Below are 22,268 nucleotides of genomic sequence, written 5' to 3' on the forward strand. Positions count from 1 at the left end.
CTTGGCAAATTTAGGAAATTTTAAAATGTAAAATGTTTTCTTTTGCACTTTTTGTTTTATTTTCAGTGGCTTCTAATCAGCTGACATTATGGGGATCAGTGCAACAGCAGAAGAGTTCTTGTTTTCTCCACCCAGCAGGAGGAAAAAGAGGAGCCGAGGAGAATAATACAGGAATGTCTGTCTCCTTTGAGAGCAAAATGTGAAAACGAACACACTGGCAAGCAAGCAAGAAACAGGACGCACACAGGTGGGCGAAGCGGGTGAGAGTAGGGGCTGAACTCCTCCTGAACGTTTGTTGAAAACCATTAATCGCAGAAAAATGTCAGGCTCTCCTAAAGAGTGTAAACACTGCTCTTTATCAGAGGCGTAAGGTTGAAGCTGCTTATTTTTTAATGCTTTTCTTCTCTGTGCTGAATCATCCTGGAGATCAACACAATCACAGTAGAATAAATAGACCGGTAGAACAGTGTAAATTTAATAAAATCAGAAAAACGTGCATCAGCAAATAGAATGTCAGTATTTCCCATGCTCTTATATATATACTCATATTGTTGTGCCTGAGGGTTGTTCAGAATACTTTTGTGAAATCAGAGATTTATCTGGAGATAAACTGAAATGGGGGGAATAAAAACTCCTGAATGGCCTCCCGGTTCATTTATTTTCCCTGTATTTTAGGTTGTGTCGATCTGCATGTAGATTGCTTCTGTCTTGTTGTACAGTTAAAGGGGGTCGTAGAATTAGAACCAAATATCACTCAGATCAGAGAGCTCGCCCCTTAAAATGACATTATTACCATGTAAAGGAGACTGTAATATAGGGAGACTAGCAGAATTGTCTCTTCCAATATCCTCCAGTGTGATGTGGCAGCAGGGGTCAGATAAACTCTGGGTATTAACCGGTGTTTCTACGCATTTCATTTTTTCCCTTATTACAAAGAATTTTTCTTTCCTTTATGAGATCCTAGCAGTACAGCATTGCCACAGAGTGGTGTCATTTTATTTTTGTGTTTCATCCTGCAAAGAGCCAGCTGGGCCAGATCTCCTGGCACTGATAACGATTGTTTTTGTACTGTGTTTTTGAAAAACGTATTTGAGGTTGTTGTTCCACGTTTGCACAAGTTTCTATTGCTCTGTTGCTTTAACATACCTCTACCATTGATGTTTTATCCTCAGTATAGACACTACTAAGTGTAGTTGTAAGCTTCAGATGAAACAACAGCATGTAATCAGCCTATACATGATTATGCATGCCCTAAAGGAAAATGTAGACAGAAAATAGATGATATAGTATGATTTAGTTCTAAGTTCATATTAAAGCCTGGACTTCCTTTTGAATAACGTGCCGTGGTGTAGTGTATGGACTGCATAAACGAACATGAAGAGCACCTCCTTAGCAAAGAGTGATGACAGTTTTTTCACTCCGAGCTCCATGTCCTGGCGGTGCTCTCCAAGATGAAGTGTCCGTCATTAGCGGCGCAGAGAGGCTCCATTAATCTCGTTGTCGGAGTCTGGCCTGAGCACTGTACCTGCTGCTCCTGAGGCTACATGACTCAAGGGCTCTACTGAAGCCTACAAGGAGCACAGCCTGAGCAACCTATAGAAACAGCCAGTGGCAGCTGAGAGGAGGCGTCTATCAGGGCTGAACACAGAAGCCTGTTTCTTTCATCCTGGTTGAACTTTTGCCTTCTTAATTGGACCAGAATGGGCTTTGTTTAACCTTGCCAGAATGCCACTCTCCTTTTTCGTTTAAGGAGTAATTACCCTGTCTACTGTGTCTTAGCCTCAGTGTTTGTTCGGTGTTTCATGAGGTTCAGTACTGTAGGTTGTCTCCAAAACTGCCTTTAAACCTCAGCAGCGCTGGTTTAGTATGATAGTGCCTCTCAGCCTTTTCCGTCACACGGCACACTTACAGAAAAATTGACATTTTTGTTGCCACACCGCCCTCTTCCCCACAAACTCACAAGTCATGACGCACAGTACTACTAGGTCCTGTAGCCGATCACACCACCTAGCAACTCTGAGGGTCCAGGACCCTCCCCCCCCTGCACAGCCTGTGGTATCCCCCCAAAACCACCAGTGTACCCACAGACCAGCACCAGCCCAGTATAGTACATAACTGCTGTTTTTATTTCTCTAGCAGCCACAGTGAGTTACCACAGAATATATGCAACAGGAACACAAGAAAGAAGTATCCACAAATGACACGAACACAATTACCACCACACTTCCATTTCACCATATTCCATTACACTTGCACTTCACCGGCCTTCTGTACACTCTGCAGGCCAAGGGAAGAAAGCAGTGCCCTAAGCTGCCTTGGCCTACGCTGAACAAGGCTTAAATATCCTTTCTGTGGGCGGGAGTGTCCAGGCGATCATGGGGAGTGTAGGCAGACATAACAAAGTGGAAACTACCTGAGGAACCAACTGAATGCAGACGAACAGGTGGGACAGCGCATCTCTCCTTCCCCTGTCCCTTGTGTTTCCACTCTGTTCCTCTGTTCTAGGGCCAGTTCAGACCGGCTGCCCTCCTCACCTCTGACTGTGGCTGTGTGGTGAGTCCACCAAACCCTCACAGAAACACTGGCCTTAACTCAAGTACACAAAGCCCTCAGGCCACTGCCCTACACCCACTTCTGTCATCTTGTGACAGTCACAACCATTTATGCCTATTCTCAACATTTACTTTTATGTTTAAAATCAGGGATGGCTTCAAAAATGCATTGTCACCTCATCCTGGTCGTAACTGACAACAGTGAAACACGAAGCTCCTCCTCAGATGCTCTCAGAGGTTCCCTGTTTTCTGTTTTGAAAAACTTGGGTTACCAAACGAAGCAAAAATCTGTGTGAGTGATATTTAATGAATCCGTTTTTCTGATACATGACTTTTTCCCCAAATTCCACAGACTGCTGCCCAACGGCGGAAAGCACACCAGAGCAGCAAACCACAAATTCAGTTGAGGCAGTAGCTGACAACATTTTGTTCTCTTCCGTTCCTACTGGAGCAAGAAAGGCTTCGATCTGGAAGGGACCAACTCATCTGCTGGAGAGGCCAGCCCAAGACCACTCCACGCATGAGGAGTTACTCCTGGAGTGCACTATGTGCATTCCAATGCATTGTATAAAGATGCCCAATAATGCCTATTGTTAATGGTCGCACTTAATGGGATCATAGGCAGTTAAAACTGGAGCAAATCTCATATTTGTGCAGCCTGTCATGTACTGGATATGGCTTTGGCAAAATACAATGTGTGGCTCCCTTATGAATAGTCATAAACCCCCAGTTTAAATGCTTGTGTTGTGAAGCTCTGTGCTCCAAGAACTGTCACTATACACAGCATTTGTTTTCTCTGTAGCAATAGTCTCTTGGATGGGCTTTAGGCTTTGCATTTCTGCCATTGTACTCCTTATTACTGCAGGCTTGTCTTTTCAAGGAGAAGCATGCAGGAACATCAGCTAGACAAATAATAGTGTGAATGAATTAATCCTTCCTACTCTCTCTTTCCTTCACATGAGCACCGCGCCTTGTCCTGTGATCAAGAAGCGAACCATCAGTTCTCTCCGTTTATTGCCGACAGACAGTTGGGTAAGTGACAGTGTCAGCTGGTGGTCATTTATTTTCACATTTCTCCTGAGAGCCTCTGTACAGTGGAGCCGTTACTGCTTGGAGAGAATGAATGCACCATCTATAATGTGAAGTCATCGTCTGTCCTGGGAAAAGCCCTCATCATTCCTCATACAATAGTCCCTTTTCTCCTGCTGGCTGGGATCTATTTAGACATTAAACTCTGATCCTGACAACTGGACGGTGCACAAATCCCTTGGCTCTGTTGGCAAAAGCCAACCCCATTGTCCTGGCAAGATGGAGATGCCACTAAATAACTTTGGTGCTTGTAAATATTGGCCTGCTTTGGACTCATATTCTGCAGGTCAGGGTTTTCTTATTCAAAATGAGAAAATGACATATTTGCTCGTTGCTCCTTATGCCTTAAACCCTAAGAAAATGATTCCAGAAAAACCAAGCAAACTTTTCAAACATCATCTATTGTTAGTCAATGGCGATTAGAGTGTATGGCTTGAATTGTGTTTTATTGTACATTTTGGGGTTGAGTACATTAGGAATTAGGATTTCATCTTTCAAAGTGCAACTCCTGCCTAAAACACTAATGTATTGCTGTTGAAGTGATCCCCCCAAACAATTCTCTACGCAATCTTTTAATTCCAACCACTTAAGTTGTCGTGTCAAACTCTATCATGCGTCTGTCCCTTTGAAGCCAATGTTTTTAACTATCAGCTGAATGGGAAATAAAGGGAATGAAGGGTTATAAATTCAGAATTGTACTCAATAGCATCTAAGTGACGAGGGACTCAAAATCCAACAGTGACTTGACATGTGAGAAGCCAGTAGACTGGTCTCTGTATTGACCCCTGTGAGGATGAGTCAGGTCTTCCCAGTATCACTGGGTCTGATTGTCAGCCCCTGAAAACCTGCTTAAGAGTTTGTCAGGGGGGAAAAGTCATCTCTTTGAACTGTTTTTGGTCACTGATCTGTATTTGTCTGACATGTATTTTAAGGTGGGACTTGGAACAAAGAGAAAGCAAATATTCTTGAACTGCCTGAGGACTGTCCGGGCACATGCAGGACATCCGGAAATGTGATGTTCTGCAGTAACACAATTTTCTTTTCACTAAGGACAAGCAAATTTCAGCCATTCGAGAGCTGTGCTGCACCTGATATCTTTCAGTCTTCATAAATCATTTATCAGAATTACCATCTCCTTCAAGCCTGGAACAGACAAATTAAGGACACCTATAAAATCTGCAGGATCCATTTCTTCACCTCTTGTGCGGGCTCACAAAATTGTAATTTCTTCAGAAGCCGAGTTTAGGTTTTGGAGTGGAGAGAGAGGTCAGAGATACTTCCCATCAGTGTCCTCAGCAAGGTTCGGATGCTGTACGGGAATCTGTCATTCCTGTCATCCTGGAATGGATTACGGGACAGGAACGCCAAGCTGAAAAGTCCTGGATGTCCTCACAGCTCCCACAGAAATGAATGCCAGGAAGGTGAAGCGTATCGAAGATGCGTTCGGCTGGCCTTATAGCCCAATCTCTGCGATTATTCCCTTCTCAGTAAAGGTTACCCTGTCATGGTTCAGCTGTTCACTTCCTGCGCTCCCTCACTCAGTCCATTTTTAGCATTAATTGCTGTTTGGCTAAACGTAATTGTGATGCCTTGCTTTCTAGAGATTACGTGGTTGCTTTGGGGATCAAGGAAATGACAGTTTTTTTTTTATCAGACTATTAGAGAATCATGGTCCTTACCACAGTTCATTGAGCACATTGGCTCTGTTGCAGAAGAGGTAACTCTCTTTTCCTTAGATAGTAATTATGATAAGTAACAGTTTAAACAAGCCAGTCATTTTGTCTAATTTACCAGTCAGACAGCCAATTATGGGCCTTTCTGGAATCCCAGGGCCACTGTTCTTTCTTCAGTAGCACAGAAGGAGTATTTATGTGCTGTGCTGTTGGTACCCACGATTCAGCTGAAAGAAAAAATGCTGCTACCTGTGCCGTCTTATCAAGTGAGATGTGCCATAATTCCATTAAGGTGCTTTTATCCACCACAAAGGATCTAACTGTGCTTCATGCTGCTTAACAGCGTACTCAGTAGTCGGACAAACTTTTTTTCTGCCCGATCTAGTTAGGTGCTTGAGGTTGCAGAATGTCAAATTCTCCTTCTCCTGGGTCTTTTAATCTTCTGGCCTTGTCCGTCAGGTTTTGGGGATGGGGACAGCGGAAAGGCCACAAATAAGAAAGGAACCATTTTTTTAGAGGAAACTGGGACACCCATTAAAAAGCCACAAGGAGAACGTGCAGACTCCATGCAGACAGGTGACCAATTCTGGAATCAATCCCCAGACTCTAGAGCTGTGAGGAAGCAGTATCAGCCATCATGCTACCCTAGAGTGGCACAAATAGCGAGGTTTCTTATATCCTCTGTTATTTAGGTTATTTATACCTACCCAGCAGGATCACCTTTTTATTGTTCCTCAAATCTGCTGCAGTAAGTCATCCCAGTTCAGCTAGATATAGTATCAAAACATGCAGCCAACCCTTAAGCTGTGTTTCACTTTTAGAAACTGAAAAGAAGTGTTTTCCCTCAGATAATCCATGGCCTTCTCCACCGAGTCCCAGAAGAGGTGTGATAACACTCCTGGCAAGACTCCACAGCTCACAGGAGAGAACCAAATCCCTCAGCAGGACTGAAGTCTTGCTGGGGAACGTATCCCAGGCACGGTCATTTCTGAGCAGTTTTAATATTTAATTTTCACGTGGATTTCCCTTAGAGATGGAAATCCGACTAAAAAAAAAATAGCCGTAGATCAGTGCCTGTGAGAGCTGTTAGGTGGTAGAAACGTTGTGGCTGCTCTCCCTGCCGTGTGAAGCCACAGAGTCATCACACTCTGCATCATTCTGCAAGGCTGTTTAGTTTCGCCTTCATTTCTCACAAACTCCCACCTGTCCATTTGCATGAGTGCGACTTAATTTACAATTGTTTCTTGTACGCAAACATTGCTGTTTTTAAAACAAGATGATAATAATAATAAACAACACCGATATACAGTATGGAGGTGTCAAAAATTGCAGGGTGGGTGCTTTTAATATGAAGTCCTCCACTGATAGTAGAGGCAGAAAACAGCTGAAACACACTGGAATGTACTGTATATGTACTGTAAATACCACAACCTATATGCAAAGCACCAGAAATCAAAGGCAGGAGACCACAGATCAGGTTACGTGAGCAGGAGATGATCTCCACATTGCAATTATGCTACCACTGCAGAAGTAGGCCAGACTGAGTTACTCTAAAAAAATAATTTGAAGTTTGACACTCAGCGTTCCTGTTGACGTACTGATGTTCATCCCACCCCAGCTAAGCAGCGAGGAGCAAGACTGACTCCTGTTGTAGGGTTATCTTCTGTGGGAAGATTATAATAAATCGACAGTTCTTTTTCCATTTTTTCATATATATGCCTCTTAGAGTGAAGGAAACTATGACACTTTGGAGAGGTGACCTGGAATCTGGGTTTGGAGTTCATGTATTCATGTTGATTCAGTGACTTCATTCAACATTTAACACTTGAAAAAAATAAAATATTGCATTTTCTAGGGTTTCTTATTCTTCCTCAAAAATCTGAAGTCTCAGGCATATAAAATCTAGATTTTGTAGTCTAATTCACATTTGTATCTCTGTGCAGTTGAATGGCGTAAATAACGTGAATAAAGTTTATAAATAACAGGATGCCATTTAGCCCATCACTTGGTGTTTGTTTTGTTGTTTCGTCTTTGTTTCCTCTTTTATTATTACTTTATAATATGCAAATGTTTTCATTGTATTACATTGTTCTCCTAGTAAATGAAAAACTGTAGAGGGAAAGCAAAAAGTTAAATAAGATGTTTCTGTTTTAGTTATTTTGTTGTTCATAATATTGATTTTAATTTGACCAAGTGTCAGAGAATGCAGAGAGGTGGTTAGTCAGTTCTCAGGCGACTCTTTCGCGCCTCTCAGTGTCCAGATTCAGGAATGACAGCTGCCCAGGTAGAACTGACTCTTCCTAGAAAGCTTTGTGCCAGTTTCTATTAAGACTTCAGAGAACAGCATCATCTGCTGGACTGCTTCTGGAGGACACGTTCAATCACATCAAAGCATTGGGTCCTCTGCGGCTCCGTGCATTTGACGCACTGTCCGTACCAGAGCTCTGAGCTGCCTGCTTGTTAAACTGCAGGTCTGCGAGCCTAGTAATACGGGACAAGTAATGAGGACGCCTTATTCATTCTCGAGCAATACGGTTGAGGGATTGATGCGTACGTGCATGCAGGACAGTTTTTTTTTTAAAATTGGAGCCCGTAGGCTCCAGCTATTTAATGAGGATCTGCTTTCTCTTCGCCGCTTTGATGCGCTCTCGCGGAGGTCAAGAAGAGAACTGAGTGATAAAATCGATCGAGAGCTGTCCATGGATTTCATTTAATGCTATAAAATGTCGTGCGCGTTTTGCAAATGTCTCGTTTAAATGTCCTGTTTCAGTTTGTTTCTCACAGCTCGGCACGCCCCTCCTGCGGCGATCGCTTGCGCTGACACGGCTGCGTGTCCAATTAGTCCGCGGTGCAGCTGGGTGGAAGGGGTAGGAGCGTGATGGGGTGTAGAAATCCAACAAAGTGTCTGAGCTGCTGTCTGCAAACGGGAAGCCCACATGGGTGGCAGTCTGGTTTCAGAAGGACGAGTAGACAGGTTCACCTCTCGCTTAGATTAGGCGTTAGATTCATAGCGGCGTCTTGCGGTAGATAGCAGTAACAGGAAAGTCGTTCTCCCAGATATTGTTTCTGGTTCACACTCGGTACAATCTCCAGTACTGCACAAGAAAAACGTTCTCCAACTCCCAAGTACCACACACACAGTCTCAAAACAGATTGTAAAGGAGCACGCAGGCTATCATGAACAGAACAAGCAGCAGTAAAGGCAATTTAATAGAGGGGCATGATCACCCTTTTCATCAGCCAAATTCAATTATGTCTCAGAGAACGTGAGCTTGTGGCCTCTAGGACAGGCCCAAACTCATCTCATTTTACAAATTGAGAAAAATACATTCAATCATTTTCTAACTGCTTTTTTCAATCCACATTTTCCCAGAAGCCAATTAAACGGCTAGCATGACTTTGGACTGTGAGAGGATACTGGAGCACCGGGAGGAAACCCATGTGAGCACGGAGAGAACATACAGACTCCACACAGACGGCACCCCTGGTCCAGAATTGAACTCGGGGCCCCAGCACTGCAAGGTACCCATGCTAACCTCTTGTTAACACAGTGTTAACTGGCTTGCTAAGAGAAATATTCTCGCTCAATAAAGCAAAACAAAGAACATAATTGAGATCAACAGAGTACCTGTCTGTACAAGTAACAGGCTAATGGGGAAAAAAGAAAGAAAGAAGAAAGTGCAGAGTTATTTTTCTTTGCTCTCTAATGAGTGCTTGGCTGCTGTATAGTCTTGTCAAGGCCCTGACCTGTTGATGGATGTGCTCCTTTTTGTAAGAGCAACTTTGTTGCGTGGGAACACTGGGAAGGTTACAAATGACATTCTGCCCATCCCAGAATCTCGCACAGCTGTGTCAGCAAGAAGTCAGGGTACCGGTTTCACCAAAGGGGATGGGCAGTCAGTTCTGTACACCCACAAAACTTCTGTTTGCTCAGTTTCTGAAACAAGAGGCACCTATTTACCTATTTATAACTCAATTAAAACTGATCCCCCCAAAAAACAGATAAATCAGGTTAGATCTTGTGGGTGTAAAGTAACGATTTGATAATACATTGATTGGTTTATACCGTATGTCCCCTTTAAATACTAAAAGTGTGTAATCTAGACTGTGAGTTGTGAAGCAGAAGGTCATTATGGGAGCCTCTACAGTTACTGCGTTTTGCTTCCCAGCCATTTTGTTAGGAAAAGGGAAAGGGAAAGGAGGGAGAGGGTGTTGTGTCTTTGGTGATGTCGCAATATAATTAAAACAAACAACAAACAAACAAACAAAATGGTGACATTTCTGGCAACACATCTGAATGAGGGCAGTTCTGAAACTGGTGCAGAGTGGATACCAATTACAAATGCCTTCTAACGTTTTTAAGAGAAAACCATATTTATAAATATGCCCTGAATATAAATTAACCTGTTATGAAGAAGTGGGCTGGGGTAAAATCCAGCAATAGTTGGTAACTACAGTACCTGTCACAGTGCTTTTGCTAACATAGCATTCAAACCTACTTATCAGGTCTGAGACAAGGTGGGAACTTCTTTTTACTTGGATTTGCATTAGAAGTGTCAGGGATCGCCCAGCGAGGTTCTGTAGTATTTATTCCAGCATCACAGGCAGTGATTTCACTACTTATTAAAACCACCTGCTTCGCTCTGTGTGTGTGTTGCCACAATACATTTTCATTTTCAGTGGAACTTTGCCTCTCCTAATTTTTTGTTTCTTAGTCCCCGTGACTGTCAGAGGGACAGTTCAGTGGAAACCAGCTTAAGACAGCAATCACCAGTACAAAGAATTGTGTAACATAGAACATGTTTCATCGCTTGTTCAGCTGATTCTTTCCTACGCCACTGCTGTGCTGTGAAAATCAAGAGTTATAGGTTGGGGTCCCCAGTCAGTCATTGAAATGGTAGATAAACAGGATATTGGCCTTGCTGGAAATAGGAACTTTGAACTCTTTGTTGTCAATATAGAGATACACTGAAGCTGCTATACAGCAGAACAAAAATGGACTCCTTAATCATCAGTCTGGCTGTAGCCTTAATGCTGAGCTGTGTAACAAGTCAAGATGCACAGAAAGGTAATGTGTGAATCTGATAGAGAGGCTTGTACTGTCGTTTGAAATTTAGAATGCGGTAGCAATGAATTTCGATAGATGACTATGCCTTTACTTTGTTGTGCAATGACGGCAATGGGTTCTCCCAGGTTTTAAATTTACACTTTGAATTTAAAATCATATGGAACATCAAACCAGCTAGTTGCTTCTTTGATTCAAAAGGTGAGCTATATTTTAATTTGTGATCCATTTAATCAAATGAGCAGTGCACAGTCTGTCTTTCCTGCATAAATGTGCAGCTATTGTGGCTTCTGTTGTGACTTAGAGAAAAGTTTCAGAAAAAGGGTCATTTCTTTTTTTCCCTTTACAACAAAGTGTGCCTACATTGGTGACACCACCTGCTGTGTACTTTAGAAGTAACGTCTCCTGTATAATTAATTGTTGAAGGCACAAACATGCTATATGTTGTAAACATACATTTATTCCATAGTGCTTCATTCTATTATAGTATTGTAATTATATCCGTAATGTTTCCTCTAGAAAAAAGGTTAGGTTGTGACTCTAAGAAACTACAGGATTTTGTTTGTTTTTTTCATTGATTCGCTATTGCCTCCAAAATGTTTAAGGTGACATATAGAGTTTGCAAGGTCTTCCATAAGATACGAAAGAAAGCAATGCATACGATTACAAGTCTGAGCACCTCCGATGCAATTACAACAAAGGCAGGAACAATAATGCTAGAAATATTCAAGCGTGTTTTTCCGTCTCTGCAAGTAACCACCGAAAATAGAAAGGTGCAAATCCTACAAGAGAGAACGGAGATGTGGAAAAGAGGTTTTGATTCGTAGCTTAAATTTTAGCAAACAGATTTCTTCAGTGGAACAAAAAGCATTGAAAGTCTGTGTCAGATGAAAGTCTTTCGTAAAGTACTTTCAGACCCTTGCCCTGGTTCACCAACAGCCTGGCTTATTGTATTACTGTGAGGGGGTTGGGGAGTTACACCAGCAATGCATTCAGGAGCCCTGAATATGTGCGTGTTTATAAAGCAATGTAGGTGGTTTATAAGAGTAAATAATACGTTCCTATGAAACCAGTGGTAGTTCCTCAGAGTTGTGAATGAATCTTTGGTATAATTAGTGTATTTTTAAATGAGTGAAACTGTATGTGTGCTCCCCACCTCTAAACCATTAAATCGTATTTTTTTATCCACTGTAAGAACATAAAGAAGTCTTAAAAATGAAACGTCAATCTAGGCCATTCTGTAACTAGTAGCTAAGTGATTTCATTCATCTTGAACCAAACCAGGGTATCTCCCTTGGCAACATAGCTGGGCAGCTTGTTTCCACAACATAGCCATACTGTTTGTGGTTCATAAATGCTTATTGAACCTACTTTAAGCAGTGATCTTCCACATTACCATAGTTACATGGTGCTTTGCGTGGTGTCTGAGTGCAGTAATTGATATCTGTTACTGGAAATCCATGTATCCACTCCAGATGTATCTGCCTGACAAGGGTCGTAACAGCATGAAATCGGATGAAAATACTGTGCCATAAAAATTACAGCTAAGCTATAATAGTAGCCTAGTACTGATGACTTAATAAAAACCTACTTTATAAAATAAAGCAAAGCCAATTGGCACCATTTCATTTGGGGTTTTTTTTTAAAGGTGAAGGTAAACACTGTACAGGTTTGCTGAGAGAAAAAATAGCCTGAGGTCTTTGTGGTTGTTATTTGCTGAAATGAGGTGGAAGGTAATCTGTGTAGAGTCTTATTTGTTTAACTCCAGCATGAAGAACTGAAGCAAACACCTGGTTAATGAATCATGATTTTTAGCTTTCTTGCGAAACCAGGCCTCATTCAAATGTTCTAGATGTTAGTGGTGCCATAGATCCAACTTTTATAAATGCAGAGGGCTGCTTTGTCATACAGATGCATCAAAAGCTTCAAACAGAGCAGAAAAAAACAGAATACAAAACCAAAGTAATCTTTCATATTTAGTTTTCTTTGTTAAATAAGGTCTTCATTATCTGCTACTGCACTCTAAATACAAAGTATATCAATTTTTCCCTCCCGTTTTAGTGCTGACGTTAGTTGGAAGAATTTTTTTGTCACTTGTGGAATGTAGGTTATGTTTAAATGCCTTAATCTTAAAATGCTGAGAAAGTTCAGAAATAACCCAGAATTCTGCTTTAGTGAAATATTAAAAATGATCTGATTTTCCACTGTGGATAAGTTACCGTAGGTACCTAATTCATTTCATGAAGGGAGGACATTCTGCCCATAATGATGAAGGTTTTTTTTTTAAGATAAGATTTTGTTTTTTTCAGTTCTGAACCTAAGGTGCTGTCTGTGTGGAGTTTGTAGGTTTGCCCTGTGTTCACGTTTTTCCTCCAGGTGCTGGAGGAAATGCTGCCAGGTAAATTGGCTTTTGGGAAAACGTGCCCAAGGTGTGAGTGTGTGCAGGTTTTTGGCAGTGTCTGTGTCTGGCGTCCTGATCTGACTGCTCCCTGCCTTGTGCTCGTTGCTGGCCAGCAGCCTTCTTACTGGGTAAAGCAGTTAGAAAATGGATGGATTTTTATTTCTAGGGTTTGATTTCTCATAGCTGATGGTAAATGTGTAGGTGATGCACATTATACTCTAGTACAAAGGAACCATGTTACTATGCAAGTACAGTATATCAGGTTAATGATGAATAGAGTTATGTTGAATAAAAACCACTAGATGGAGCTAGTAAGTAATATTCTGTGAGTTTATACATGTGAAGAGAGTGAAAAAACAAAATCACCCAGGCTGCAGAACTATGTGGGAAGGAGGGAACAGTGCACTGACAGCACTGCTTTGGACAGTAACTGCATCACTGACTTGGCAATGTGCACATCTTAATCCAGTGACAAACAGTCCAGAAGTGAAAGACTCAGCCAAAGATAATGGAGAAAGAATTTGTTTTGGAGCTGGTGTATTTATTGCTGTACTCTTTTGTCCCCCAGGGGGGCAAATTCAAGTAGAGAGCCTCTTGCAGAGGTTAATGTCCCCAGGTGTTAAGAACGTATTGATGGTGAGAGGATGCCATCTGGTAGTTAGCAGCTACTTGATCCAAGAATTTCATCCAGGAGTTTTTGAAAAGAGTCAGGGTATCCGCTTAAACGACATGGCTGGGCAACTTGCTCTAAACTCCCATATCTAAGACTCACCCAGAACATAGTTTGGTATGGAGATTGCCTTGTCGAGCTTTCTTCTGCTTTGAGCTTTTTATCTTGGTTTTACAGTCTGTGCCTCACTTTTCCAGCAAGGGTTTTAGCTGTATTAGTGCACAACCGTTTTAATGCCAAGGGGAGATTTAGCTAAAATCTCAATTTGTCCACCAATTATTCATCCATGTATTATCAAATGTCAAGCTAACCACTGGCAAAAGTAGAGAGGTGACCAAAAAAGTGAAGTCATTCAGGTTTTGTAAAGGGACTGAGTCAGGGGAGGGCTTCTGCTTTGTTACAGTGTTTCTGGACAGAGCCACTGCCAGTAGGATCATTGGAAGACACAGGCGTGCCAATCACAGGAATGAAGAAAGCCTGCCCCCGAATCTGGAGCGAGAGTGTGTGGAAGAGGTGTGCAACTACGAGGAAGCCCGAGAAATATTCAAAGATTCGTACCGAACAGTAAGTACCCCCTCTTTGTATGTAGTCAAAACAGTGCTCACCGTGCCTCACACAAAGACCCAGTGTCCACATTGTGTTTCACTAAACTGCAGTCAGTGCACAGAGCAGCCCTGTGAAAGCCCAGCTGCATGGATGCACTGAAGTCTTAAGGTAAAGGAACAGTGTTACTTTCTGCAGTTCGCGTTCAGATAGAAAGGTATTCCCTTTTTCTGCTCGGTCCAGACTCGTACATCAAGTTGACAATGAGGCACCATAATAAAGGCAGCACAATGGTTTAGCACTGCTGGCTCGCAGCGCTGGGGCCCTGGGGTGCTGTCTGTGTGGAGTTTGTATGTTCTCCCCGTGTGCCTGTGAGTTTCCTCCTGATGCTCTGGTTTCCTCCTGCTGTCCAAATCTGTACTGGCAGGTTAATGAGCTCCTGGGGGAAACTGACCCAGGTGTGAGTGTGCTTGAGTTTGTGTCTGCGCGTGCCATCCAGGGTGTACCCTGCCCCCAGGCTGTTGCTTGTCAGAATAGGCTCCAGCTCCCCTCTGACCCTGAATTAGATAAAGCCGAAAATGGATGAATGGAATCAAATGCATAATTATAGTACTAGTAGAAGTATATCATTTAGCTTTACACACCTGAGCCTATAAAAGCCTTGAGTCTTGAGTTTTCTAATCTCTCTATTTTTTTAAGGTTCTTTCTGTACTTTGCATCATTTTTTAACTGTAAAATAGATTAAACTCATATGTTTTTCTACCTTCCAAGTATAAATGAGTGAGATTATAAAGCATGCTTGTGTTTTTACTGGATTTTCCTCACGTGTACATGATGTATTCAGTTCAAGATCTCCAGCCCATATGAAATCCACGTGAACAGGCTTCTGACATTGCTGTCTCTTTTCAGGACATATTCTGGACAGTGTATATCGGTAAGTACCAGTATAGTAAATGTCTTGTGGTGGCCAAATGGAAAAGATGAAAAATTAAAGAAAGGGATTCTACGGCTGGGATGACCACAAAATCAAGTGATCATGAAAAAAGGTTCTTTTGTCCAATGTTTCCAAGCCTTTTGTAGGTCAACTGATATAATTCAGCATATAATAGCAATAACACCTTTCCCCGAGCCTCAACAGCAAAACTGTGTGACTGAGCACATTTCTCCCTTTCGGGAAATGGGTTTGACTGCAACACCAGCCCCTGCATTCCTCTCCTTCCCCATCAAACTCATTCATGCCAGACATCAGCAGTGATGACACCAATTAGACTGACGCACTCACCTGTGCAGAAGGTCTCGGTGCCTGTAGAATGTTACCTTTGCCAAGTTAATGCAACAATTAAATCATTTCAATAATAGGCTATTTGCAGTTGGAAAAAAGACCAGAAGGACCATGCAGAAAGAATGGCAAAATGTGCTTTTCCTGCAAAATTCCTTGCCCCCCTTTGGAAATCTCCAAGTGAATTCCAGACTATGTTAAAACAGAGGCACATGTGCTCCACCTGTTCGGTGGATACGTAAACTTTCGGAACACTTTTCCAGAGCACTGAGCACATTTTTCTTCTCTCTCTTGAAGCAGTTTTAGGAATACCGGGCTCCTTCGGGAGTGAAGGGATCTGAGGATCCCTCTGGGTCACACGTGATAGGTTATTAACTCAACCCACTTTCCCTCATCACTCCACAGACGGGGATCAGTGTGCAAACAAGCCGTGCAAGAATGGAGCCATGTGTGCCGACAGCATAGGGGGATACGACTGTATCTGCAAGAGTGGCTTCTCTGGGGTTCACTGCGAAACCGGTGAGCAGCAGGAGAAACCTGACCTGTTCCGTATTCCACAAACTCTCGGTGACTTTCAGTGGAGCACAGCTGTTTTAAGGTTTAACGCACAATGCTGTTTTTGCACCACTGCAAAATCCCCTTCATTAATGAGCACACATACCGAATGAACCGGAAGTGAAGGAGAGGAGATCATTTCATATTTGGTTTTTAGTAGCTAATTGATCCAAGGGTTAATTGAAGCAAGCCAGAGTATCAGCTTAAAAAGCCTGGTACTAGATTCCCATAACCATTTGCTTAAAGAAGTGGCTCTTGTGCTCCACTTTAAATGTTTATTCCCGTTTGTATTTGTGCCCTTCAGTTTACGCTTGATTGTTGAATCTGAGGCCCACAGCAACTTTGATGATCTGAATCACATGTGCACAGTCAGATGTCTTTGTGTACTTCTCTATGTCAAAATCTGCGACATTCTTGCAAGAACTAGCACCATCTGGGGCCGTACGACTTTAAAAAAGCCTTCGGTGTGAGTGTGCGTGTCTGTGTTTGTGTCTGTGTGTGGTCTACGATGGACTTGAGGTTGTACCCTACTTTGTGCCCGTTGCTTGCTGGGATAGGCTCCAGCAAACCTACGACCCTGAATCGGATGAAGCAGATAGAAAATGAATGGATGGATCCACTTTGGGGTGGCACACTAGTAGAAATGGCTGAATAGTCGCTTCTGAGAGACTAATTTACCCTGAACACTTCCTCTCCAGTTCGTGGTTGTTTGAAGACAAACTGAACTTCCTGTCCTTTACACTGTGGCCTCTTTGTCTCAGTCCTCGCACCGCACAAGTTCCTTTCCTGACTCATTCGTCTTTGCTGACTCTTAGAATTCTCTCAGCAGAACAACCCAGAAATGTCAAGAACCTGAGACGGTCCTCTCGGCAAACTATTGTTTTTATCCACGTGACCATTGCGAGAACACGGGTTCTGCTCAGCCATCGGTTCAGCAGGTTTGCTCTCATTGCTTCATTAACCATGACTGTTGCTGTGGCTCTCCCCAGATCAAACTCTGTGCACGGGGAATGAGGACAAAGGCTGCAGCCAGTTCTGCCAGCCGGGGTTTCAGTCTTATCAGTGCTCCTGTGCCAGCGGATACGAGCTCCGAGAAAAAGGAAAGTGTGTTTCTCTTGGTAAGAGCCATCTCTATTCCTGACTGAGGGATATTGAACATGTCCTTTACAGGCAGTTGCTTTGCTTTTGTAATAAATAGAATAATTTGGACTGAGCTGTGTAAAAATCTGACAGGACGGCCTTATCAATCCCTAAGGGCAGAAACAGAGGCTCATGAAGAAAGTACACTTGAGAAGCAGATGCAGAGTGATATACAGTATAGAATAGATACAATGAAGAGATAAGGGTTGTTCTTTATTTGTCTTTTTCCATGGTTATTTCATCTATATTTCATTGAATAGTTTACCATCCAAGTTGAGCTTGATTCTCTGTTGCACTTAAAGCCATAGAATCTTTCATGTGGTTAGATGATCTGTCAGCTTTATTGAGTTTAAAGAAGGGGAAGATGAATAGGGTTGCACCTTATCTTTATGCTCAGGGGGTGAAGTATTGTCAGCTGCCAATGGGTTGCTGGGGTGTCAGAAAGCTGGGTGTGATAGTGTTGCTCATGTGAACTCCATGTGTTGTCTGATTGACCTGTTGAATGAATTAACAGATTTTGTGGGTTTTTTCCCATTCCTTTTTTTTTCTGTGGCAAATGTCAAGCAATATCATTATTGTTGTTCCAATTCAGGCAACTTGAGTCCGTGCTGAAAACAGCCAACAAGCTCTCATTAAGATCGAGGGCACTTCACTGAAGCATGGAGTTTTTCAACTCAAAGCCCAACTGCAGCCATAAGCCAGAGGACATTGGAGTTCCCTCTGCTTGGGACTGGGAGATACTGCTTTATGAATGTAGTCCTGGAGCTCCATGTGCATATCTTCCAAATACATCTGCTGGCTTTTCTGCCACTTTCAAAACCAGATATACATCAGGAGAAGTGATGCCTCCCACTTAGTCACACCAACATTTAGATATCTAATGCTACCATCCAGCCCAACTCAGATATGACTCTTAAGTTCAAATAGGGACTTGTGGCAGGAGTCTGTGCCCTGCCGCAAAGTTCCAGTGGAAACAGACAATATTGCAGCACTAATGTGTTTGTTTGTTTTTTTCTGGCAGGAGAATTCTCCTGTGGCAAAGTGAGCACATCAAGGCTGAAGGACCCAAGGGTGTTGGAGCAAAGCATCAAGACACACAGCAGTAGCGTGAGCTTGCCCTGTGCCACAGGCGAGTGCCCGTGGCAGGTAGGTGTGACCAGAGGCTTGATTGCAGCTGGTTAGAATACAGGTGGCACTCCTCCAGCATGCCCACCTGTCACAATGATTCCCATTGCTGTCAGATCACCAGTGTCCCACTGTTGTCACCGTAATCCTACAGGTCCGTCACAGGTCGCCGGGGTTGTTGTATCTTCAAAATGTGGACTAACACCAAGTCCTGGCCTGGCTGCATTTAACCGATTGAGTGCCATCTCTTCCCAGGGCCGGATTTTGGTGTTCGTAGGCCCTCAGCACGTTCACTCCGAAATGTGCAAAAAGACGGGTGAACGCCGATTGAATAACGGCGATTGACATGATGCACTTTAAACTATTCTATTGCTAAACCATGTGATTGATGGAGTGAGTCGAGTGACCATCACTTCGATATTTCTGGCTTCTAGAACAGCCGCAATATAGCAGATGATTATTGATTTGGAGCACCTAGAGTCGATCGCAAGCCTGTTGTTTCACCTTGTTTTTCGTTAGTCACTAGCGTTTCCCTCCTTCACAGGCCCTGAAACTTCCGTAGGTCCTAGGCACTGTCCCAATGGGAAATCAGGCTCTGTTTCTTCCATAAACCTGGCTAGAGCGAGCTTGTGACCTGACTACACTCTTGACATCTCAGCTGCACTGTAGGACTCATTCTGCATTCTGAGCCAGCACCTTCACAGATTGACAGACGGGGGAGCCCCTGGCAGATCACTTTGACTATGTGCAGCAAGCCATATCAACAAACGTGTCCTGAAAAAAAACAGAGATCTTGAATGATGACCATAAGACAGGAGACACAGGATTTCCCTCTGCTCGAGACTGGGGAATGCTGCTTGGTGAATGTAGCCCATGTGCATCACATTTCCTACTTTTGTTACTCAATTGATCAATATATTGATCTTATATCTGTTGCAAAAGGGTTTTTATCTGTTATGTCCCAGAGCCCTCATCTGTTACACAGGATTGTAATAATTATTATACTAATTCCTTACACTATGGCAGCCAGAGTGCGCCAGTCCGTTCACCACACACCAGCTCTCAGGGGGGAGGAGACAAGAGCGATGAAGCCAGATGAGAGATGGGATTATTAGGAGTCCATGTTTAGTAAAGGCCGGGGGAAACTTGGCCAGGACACCAAATTTAGGTCCAGGATTGTGACCGTTGCAATATTAAAATAAGAGAACTGTGGCACAGTTACAGCTCAGCATGACATGGAAAGAGATACATAGAGCATTGGATGAAAGAGGAAAATGGAGACACTGTATTGTCTAATGTGCAGTGTTGCATGGAACTAGCATAGAATAACATGGACTTGCTAATAGATTTTTTGCCAAAGGAGAATAATACTGATCACCTGTTCACACTCCCTGATCAGGGAGTTCTTTGTCAGAACTTTAGCCAACCGTGCTCAGTTTAAATGCAATCCTGGTTGTGTACAATTTGGAAGCAGTTCTTAAAATCACTTCTTAATGAGGGCAGCTCCAGTTAGGTGATGTAGTGTGTGTATTCTTTGCTAGAAAAAAACCCCTCAGTAACTCTGTTTGTTGTTTGTCTGGTGTTCTGAAACAGGCCCTGTTGAAAAGCGAGCAGTCAGATGGGTTTTGTACCGGAGTCATCCTTAAGGACAACCTGGTGCTCACCACAGCACAGTGTGCCACCAAGTTCAGCAGTTTTCAGGTTGTTGTAGGTAAGTTTGAGATCGTTTAAGGACAAATGAGGGACTGGGAAAGAGAAAGGTGTTGCAAACCTTTGCAAACGAAAGCCAGGAGGAGGTGGGCCTCTCTCCCCTCACAGTGAAACTGTGATTTCTCCCCCATTCCAGGAAAAATGCAAATACCTTATGAGGAGGGGGAGCAGGTCTTGTACATGAAGAGCATCCACAAGCACCCCAAGCATGTGGCAGGCAGGCCGGAGAATGACCTGGCCCTCGTTGAGCTGAGAGAGCGGATCAGGTTTAAGAGACAAGCCGCGGCGCCCTGCCTGCCGGAGAGAGACTTTGCAGAGAACGTGCTGATGGGCGAGACGTCAAAAGCCCTGGTGATGGGGTGGAACTACACCGGCGACGCCCTGCACGGCAGTTTGAAGCTCAGTTCCTTTAGCTACCTGCCCCTGCCTCAGTGCCAGAAGAAGCATGACGGCCTGCTAACCAACAAGATGTTCTGCACCACCTCCCCCGAGAGGGCCAACTGCTTCTTCGGACCCGGAGCCCCTGTAGTTTCTATTCACAAGCAAGTGGCCTTCCTCGTGGGCCTTCTGAGCAGACCCCAGGGACAGGCCTGTGAGAAAGGCTTTGTGTACCAGAAGATATCCCGTTTTCTGCCCTGGCTCAGACCTTTCATGGAGGCGCGGTGAGGTGAAAAAACAGCCGTCGCGGAGCCCTCATTGCCTGCACCAGTTGCCTGTATGGGCTCTTCAAGGCTGTGTGAAGACGACCCGAGGAAGCAATGAGAGCTCTTTGTTCTGTTGATAACTATGTAGGCCCGTCTGATTTGTTCGATCAAGAATATCCCTAGGTTAGTACATGTTATTTGATAAGTCAGATCTGGTTGTTTCTGAAGACTCTTGTCATGTTGGTTTATAGTACATTTTGTGCTACATTGGTTCAAACAAAGAAGTGTAGATCCTACATTTTAGTTGCCTTAAAAATAAAAGAGAATGTTTGTATTGTATGACTCTGTTTGGTCTTATGTATGCATGCTTGCAAACATTTGATGGGTTTTTACCATTGTATTATATTAGATTTACATACAACCTACACTTTGCTTTTCTTCTGCTGTTTTTTTTTTATTCCTCTTCAGGTTCCTATTTTTTAAGATGGTTTCCCTTATTGTGCACTATCAGCTTGAAGAACATTGCTTACTAACTTCCCCACATTGTCTAGAAGATGTAAATAATGGGTCAACATAATCTCAGTCTCTTTCACAAATATAGACTTATGAGCTTTAGCTCTTTCCAAAAAATCAAATGAGCTTTTCCAAAAAAAAACCTTTAAAGTTAAAAAAGTGACCGTTTTACCTGAAGGTGTTTAGAGATGAGGTTAAATTCCTAAAACTGATTATTGAGGAGTATTTAATAACAGTTTGGCTTTAATACCCTTTGGTGCTACTTATTTTAATGGCCTAACATTGCATCTCTGATCTTAAAAAGGTTTGTGTTTTTACTGTTGCTTTTGTGGTTGAAAATCAAAGAGTTTAAGTAAAGAAGGATGAGTTCCAAGTGACAGGGGTTAACAGTCGTGAGGCCGCGTTGCCGTGGTGACAGCAGGTAAAATGGGCCTTCACAGATGCAGGCAGGATTATTCTCAGACGCACTTGAAACCTCTTTCAGTTTTAATTGTAATTCACATGGTCTCTCTGGCACAAAGGTGATGTTCCACTCATTTCCATTACTGTTTTACAATAAAAGTACTCATCTGCATCCACTGAGCCAGTACTGTACCACATACTTCCTAATTATTTAGAAAAAGGATTTTTTTGTAGCTTGTCTTTTAACTGTCACATCTCTGATACTCTGATACCACGTTCCATCTGGTGATGCCATTTACCGTTTGTTTTTCTACAAAAGACGATACATTTAGGAACTTTCTGACTGTGTCCCTACCCTTGATATAGTTTATATGGTCTGTAGGTTTTGTTCAATTTTACAAAAATAAGGAAATTAATTCTATACTAAGAGGCACACAGTCAACTTGCCTGATGAAGGGCTGATTATGCATCATAAAAAACAGACAAAAGTATAAATAAATTGAATATTCACTTGCAGAAATGACACAGAAATGTTTAATACTGTCGCTTATCAGTCAGCTTTCCATAATATAAATAAGCATGGTTATCAGTCAATGGAGCCTAAAAATTACCCTTGAGATCAAATATTATAATTTATATTTTACAATTCTAACCATTCTCTTTACCTTGAGAAAGTGACATCTCCACATTAAACCCCTATTCCTTCATTTCCCTCCCCTGCACAAAATGAGAAGACTAATTAAGATTATCCATCTGGCTAAATGAAAAATAATAATAACAGAGGTGTTGCAGACACCGAGAAAAAACATCCTCCAAAATACTTGTTGTTTAAGTTGCTTTGGTGTGTTTTTTTCCAGTAAGTACAGAGCGGCATTAATGAATCTGCAGGGCAAATGCAGGGCAAATG

The 22,268-nt window shown here is 42.7% G+C and overlaps 1 protein-coding gene and 1 non-coding gene across 2 annotated transcripts; both read left to right on the forward strand.

Moving 5' to 3' along the window:
* The first annotated feature begins 214 nt into the window (after positions 1–214).
* Positions 215–8,962, forward strand: LOC102697705 (uncharacterized). The gene is made up of 4 exons (XR_001479919.2): positions 215–247; positions 2,506–2,553; positions 2,905–3,584; positions 8,688–8,962. It is a non-coding gene; the product is annotated as an uncharacterized protein (transcript).
* Positions 8,963–10,255: 1,293 nt separating this feature from the next.
* proza (protein Z, vitamin K-dependent plasma glycoprotein a) lies at positions 10,256–20,785 on the forward strand. The gene is made up of 8 exons (XM_015359952.2): positions 10,256–10,382; positions 13,854–14,014; positions 14,903–14,927; positions 15,678–15,791; positions 16,817–16,945; positions 17,989–18,113; positions 19,686–19,803; positions 19,939–20,785. Exons 1-8 carry the CDS (start codon positions 10,310–10,312, stop codon positions 20,466–20,468), a joined length of 1,275 nt encoding a protein of 424 aa, XP_015215438.2. The 5' UTR covers positions 10,256–10,309; the 3' UTR covers positions 20,469–20,785.
* Positions 20,786–22,268: the final 1,483 nt, after the last annotated feature.

The sequence above is a fragment of the Lepisosteus oculatus genome, chromosome 19, assembly GCF_040954835.1.
Source record: "Lepisosteus oculatus isolate fLepOcu1 chromosome 19, fLepOcu1.hap2, whole genome shotgun sequence".
NCBI lineage: Eukaryota > Metazoa > Chordata > Actinopteri > Semionotiformes > Lepisosteidae > Lepisosteus > Lepisosteus oculatus.